Raw genomic sequence first — 6,311 nt, forward strand, 5'->3', positions numbered from 1 at the left:
TGGAGGCTGAGGAGTCTTAATGTGGAAAAAAATGGAGAAATGGCATATGCAAGAATTCGTAAAAAAAGTGAGATAAGATTAATGTCATTTTTAGGGGTGCCTGTTTGGCTTTGCTCTGTTCATTCTATTTCTGCTATGTACTTTGCTTTACAGGATGAGTTGAAGAAACTGTATGCCCAGCTTGAAATCTATAAAAGGAAAAAGATGATTGCTAATAACCCACATCTCCAGAAAAAAAGGTGCTCTAAAAAGGGCTTGGGACGCTCGATAATGAGGCGTATTACAGAAATCCCTGAGACAGTGACTAGGCAGTGCTCCAGGGATGAGAAGGACCTGATGGAGCACAGTGCTGTGAAAAACACAGCTACACTGAAAAAAACTCCACAAGATTCCACAAGTTCTGCAAAGCCAAAAGAAGAGACTTTGAAAAACAGAGTCTTCTCATTGAAGAAGTCCCACAGCACTTACGATCATGTCAGAGATCAAACAGGAGAGCCCAATAGCATGACAACAGAAAGCACAGAAGTTACAGCTGCTGAGAATTCACTTCTGGATTCCTTAACTGGTAACAATTTAACCAAAAAAGCTGAAAAAGTTGAAGCGGTTTCCACTGAATCAGTCCCTTTGATGTGCAAATCACTAAGTGCACATAACTTAAGTGCAGATAAGAAGCCTCTGCATCCAAGAACATCTGTGTTACAGAAATCCCTCAGTGTTATTGCTAGTGCCAAGGAAAAGACTCTGGGACTAACGGGTAAAACGCAAAGTCTAGAAGAAAGCGCTAAATCTCAGAAATCTCAGCAGAAAGGGAAGGAAGGCAGCAAAAAGCACTCAGCCACCGACAAAGGGGAGCACAAGGATTCTCACCGAAAGAACTCTACCCAATCTGAGGAGACAAAGAAAACCCATAAATCTGGCATTATGAAGCAGCAAAGGGTTAGTCAAACACCTGCAAATCCAGACACAGGTCCAGGTAAGTCTCTGCACAAGGACACTTTCGACATAGGAGAAGTTTGTCCTTGGGAGATCTATGACCAAACTCCTGGTCCTGTGCCTTCTGACTCTAAGATTCAAAAACACGTGTCTATTGCTTCCTCAGAAGCAGAGAAAAATCACCCTTCCCAGCCGAAGGGGAAATCTCATCATAAGCAGAAAACGCCTGAGGGCTACCAACAGTCAAATCAACAGAGCCCACAGAAGTTGGAGGCGGGCACTCGGGAGGTGCAAGAGCAGCACATTTTTGAGAATGATAAAAAACAGTTGAATTCCAAATCTCAGGGCTCCCCTGGGCTGAAGCGCGAGGGCGTTAACAGATATGCACCCAATGTTTGTGGGGGGGAGCACGAGGAGCTGCAACAGAAAGCAGCAGAAAGTGTCAGTAAATTGGTGGAACAGAAAAAGATTGCCTCATCTGAGGGAAATGTGCTTTCTGACTCCCGTAAGCCAAGTGGTTTCTCGCAGCAACCTTTAGCATCTCGAGCTGAAGTCTGCCCTTGGGAGTTTGACACACCAGATTTACCAAATGCAGAAAGAAGTGTAGCTTTATCGAACACCTCTGCTATAAGTGCAAATAAAACAGCAACACCTCGAAAATAAGAGGCTTTCGGGCTGAGGAAAGTAGCAACACTGAGAAAAAAGACAACAGGAAAGACAAAAGGAACTTAGGCCAAAAGGATCTGAAAATTCCTAAGGAGCATCACTTAAATCAAAGGAATCAGCACAAGTAGGAATTAAGCAAAGCAAATTATTATTATTGTTATTTTTTATTTGTTGAGTGCCAACAATGTGATCAGCAGTGCCCAGAATGCGGTCCCTGCTCCAAGGATTTTACTGTGTCATTGAGAGAAACTTGCCTTTGTGAAATCATTTCTCCTTTAAAAGAAAAATAAACAAAGCACCAAAAGTTGGTAACAAACGCACACTGTAAATCTTAACAGAATTAATTCTGAATGTCACAGCTGGCTTTAACTTGCCCTTGGGACTTTATGGATCCAACAGAAGTAGGGCGTAGAAAATGTCCTGATGGCAGGAAGGAGTATCAATGAGCAGCTCTTAAAACGACGACTTTTCACTCTGCGTATTTAATCTCGATAGCACTGCTAACTCAATGCATCCCAAAAACACATTTTATATAACAGTTGCTCTCATTTTCTTATTACTGTGTGTTAAGTACATTGTTGTGTCTCATATTAAAGCATTCCAGATTGTATAATTTTTGCAAATACCTTTGATATTATGTGACACAACAACACATTTATGCAATCTGCAGATACTTTCTTCTTATCGCAACTTAAAATACCTGCTAGAGACTTTTTGTTTATATATAGAATTACAGTAGTCTTTCACTGGCTATGGAAGCGGTAACTCTCATTGGGAAATTCCTTTGGGGTTTGGGATTTTGTTTTTCTTTCCTGTGATTTATATAGTGACATTTCTTGTTTTACTCTCTGTTATTTAAATTTATAGTTTGATACTGTATTATTCAGGGGTTTTATACACAGCAAGTTACTTGTTATGCACTTCCCTGTTAATGCTCATAGACTTTGTTATTAGTGGAAATCCAGTCGTCTTAGCTGCATATTCTGGTAAGTCTTAGGACAACTTATCTGTTGTTTGTTACAAATTGCAAAACATAATCTGAACAAACCAGAATACCAACTCTAAACATCCGTGAGGGTGATCTTGTTCAGTATTTCATACTGAGCATATCCTGCTGCGTGAGACAGGCAAGAATGACAACGGATATACCCCAGAAATGATGACCTGATTTACTAAAACTGGACAACTCTGGGAAATTTATCAGCTAGCTAACAACAGTTTACTGTTTATCTCTGTTGGCAAACCTCCTTCAGAATCTGGCTTTTGGAGATGCACAAGTGGGGAGAGAAGTCCGAAGTATTACTCTTCCCCATATAGGCAGTGGCAAGAGACAGTAGGAATGAAAATGGTGGGCATCTCTCCCCCACTCTCCAAATGCTTTTTTTTTTTTTTTTTTTTAAGTTACACATACATGTATGGAAACAGTTACTATTTAATAGAGCGCTGATTTTCAGTAATGGCTACAGCCATCATCTTGCATTTGAGCTTAATTCGAAGATGGCCCGTTTACACCTATGAGTCTTGGTGCAAAAACACTCACAATACACCACTGGGGCCTAAGAGGTATCATAGAGAATCTGTGTACCACTAATAATAAAAATTAGGTTCCGCCCCTACCCATCTAAATTTAGTACCAGTGAAGTGCTATTCAATGGAATTGGCTGTACAAAGAGTACTCCACAATAAAGACAGCTCAGTCCTAAAGAACTTGTGCAATTTGAGAGAAGTGATGGGATTCAATGGAAGATGAAATGAGGATGATTGAACAGAACGTGTTGTTTAATATATATATATATAAAATATATATATAAAATAGATATTTATATATGTTTAATATATATTTAACATGTCATATCTAATGCACACATGCACATACACGTATGTAGTATAAACTGATCTTTGTGGCATCATAGAAAAAGTGGCTTAAGATAAAACGTGATGGTTGGAGGGACTTAGATAAGGAGGACATTTTTTTGTCCTTTGAAAAAGACAGGAGAATATGGGCATGTCTACACTGACAGATAGGACAGGTCTTCCTACTGCCTCTTCTAAGCCCAAACCTGGAACATACAGATGCTGAGCCAGCTGGAAACAAGTCAGCTCAGGTCTCGGTGCTGTCTGAACACATCTGAACACTCATAAATTCTGCCAAGGCTCAGAGCTTCTGAGCTCCAGGTTATGGTGGCCAAACTGCCACAACCAGGCAAGGTGGAATGGCGCCTAGTTCCACCATGGGGACATGCCCCCTGGGCAGTCCTGCATCTCCCAACCTTCATTTCTAGGGTGCAGTTACGGCCTAGATCTGGTCTCTGCCTTCAACACACGTCTTCTTGCCAGGACCCTGATTTGGCCAACTGTGCACGTTTTGCCCGCTCAGTGCCGGTGGTGTTGCATGTGCAGCCCAAATCCAGCCTGCTACTTACTTTGCAAAAGGACTGAGTTCAGATCTCACATGCCCAAATTCCCCCTTCCCCATCCCAGGCATTCACAGAACAACTTCAGCAGGATTTGATCAGCTGGAACAGTTCCCTGTACACTTCCCTGCATGGGAAGAAATCCATCCTGGGAATGCTTTCAAAGAGTCCTGCAGGTGCAGGACTGATGCTCCCCAGAGAGATGCACATCTTAAACTTGCTGAGCATGGTGACCATACTCGTGAGTGGAGGTGGTTGGTGTGAGCTGCGAAGGTGGACAGCTTATGGCACGTTGTCCTTACAAACAGAAGGCAGCGCTTTGTTGGAGCCAGGCATTGAGGTTAGAAGTGGGTATCTATAAGAGGGTCATGAAAGGAGACTTTGGTACATCCTCACTGTCTCTTTGAGGCAGACATTCACAAGGAGCAGGTGACAGTCCTGACGCCTGTACTTGTCCTGCCCTCCCTCCTTTACCTGGAGGAGGCTGCTGCTTGGAGTACAGTGCAGCATCTGGGGGACACCTGCCCCAGCTGTGTCCATTGCAGCACTGAGCCCTTCGTGTATGGCTGTGTCTGAGCCACCACTCTGTCTATGATTCCTTGTTCATTTTGTTTTTCCCTTCTTTTGAAAGACAACCTCATTGGAAATGCAGAAGCAAAGTGCACTCCTTAGTTGGGTTAACTCAGCCCAGCTGCACCAGCCGCAGCAGAATGAAGGCTGGTTGACCAGTGAAAGCACTCACTTGTGTGTTCTGGTTTGGTTTTGTTTTCTTTTATCCTGACCCCTTCCTTCACTTCTTAAAAAATGGCTGTTGCGGTTCTTTAGGCTTGTTGTGGTCATACATCCTGACTGACACAATTGGAGAACTTTCCTTCAGAAAGCAACAAAGCTTTAGCACCTGATATCCAGGCTACAGATTCAATTGGTACTTTAGATTATTTTGCACTTAAGAAAGAGGGGCCAAACTTCACTCGACTACTATATTTCACTATGATGCTGCTAGAAACACTGCTTAATGAAAACATACTAAGTTAGACATAAATAATGTTCTGTATTTCATAGATTTTTCTCCACCAGCACATACTGGCTAGATTGCTTAGTTGTCTTTTTCTGGAGTTTCATTGTCATTACTCAGCCAAGAGAAGTGTGACTCTAGAATTAAGATATTTTCTAGCAGATCTGTTAAGAGAAGAGGTAATAAACACTAAGGTCACAAACATTTGCTAGGTTGTCCTTTTGAATGCATGTGCAAGCTGCATTTCTCCTTTATTTCTAAGCCATGGTTTATAAATAAATTTATACCAACGTTATTAGACTTGTATAATTTATGCAAGATTATACGCTTCAAAATAAAAATCAGTACACACCTATCATCAGCTTTGGTGGCATCATAGGCCTGAAACCAGACAATACTTTTATATTTGCTCTCCTTAGGCTTTTGCATGCTTATGACAACAGGCAGGCCTGAGAAAACACTGCCTTTTGACTTTTAACATTTTAGCTACTCCGAGCTGTAGAGTACATAAAGCTGTAAGTCTCTTCACTTTATAATGTGATTCTTATAACGATGTTATCTGGCTACCAACAGCATCCACCATGAAATACTTGATAGATTTATGTTGTAATGTGTTGCAGCATGTAAATAATGTAACTTCTCTGCAATAAAGCACATTTATATGAAATCTGTCTACAGCCTTTTGGGTTGTGAATTTTCTGAATTTGTTACTGATGACTAAACTAATAAGGCATCAAAAGCTGAAAGTGAGTTTTACAGCAAGAATGGTCTGATCACAGCACAAAAGATTAGGAAATAGATGGTATTTCTTGATGTCCTTGTAGAAGTCTGTAGGCCACCTGTGTGGTGTGTCTGCATGGGTGGATTCCTCATCTAATGTGTATAGATAAATGTAAACCATATAGAAAGGTAAAGATGATCAGAGACGGAATGGCTGCTGTGTGAGCAGTGACTAGATCAACTGCAGCTTCTTTAACATGGAAGAGAGATGACTGAGATAGCGATGAGGCCTACAAACAATCACAGATGGTCTGAAGGTGATTAGGAAATTGATATTTGCTGATTTTCATTATCCAGGAATTACAGAACACCCATGGTGACCATCATGCAGCAGTTTAAAACAAATGAAGTCTTCCACATATGCCATAATTGTGAAGCTCATTTTCACAAGTTGCTGTGGATACCACGAGTTCAAAAAGCATTGGGCAGGCCAAAGAGGAATCCATCAAGATGCTTCAAAACAGAGGATAAAAACCCTTAATATGCAGGTTGTTGAAGATTGT

General features: G+C 41.3%; 1 protein-coding gene across 1 annotated transcript in view; it reads left to right on the forward strand.

The window, feature by feature from the left end:
- Positions 1 to 5,689, forward strand: part of GPR158 (G protein-coupled receptor 158) — a 166,569-nt gene extending 160,880 nt beyond the window's left edge. Inside the window, exon 11 of the mRNA XM_015853313.3 lies at positions 154 to 5,689. Coding sequence (XP_015708799.2) covers positions 154 to 1,596 — 1,443 coding nt within the window. The 3' untranslated portion in view covers positions 1,597 to 5,689. The remainder of the gene's footprint in view (positions 1 to 153) is intronic.
- The last annotated feature ends 622 nt before the right edge of the window (positions 5,690 to 6,311 follow it).

Source organism: Coturnix japonica, chromosome 2, assembly GCF_054131305.1.
Source record: "Coturnix japonica strain WE chromosome 2, WE-NBRP24, whole genome shotgun sequence".
In the NCBI taxonomy this organism is placed as follows: domain Eukaryota; kingdom Metazoa; phylum Chordata; class Aves; order Galliformes; family Phasianidae; genus Coturnix; species Coturnix japonica.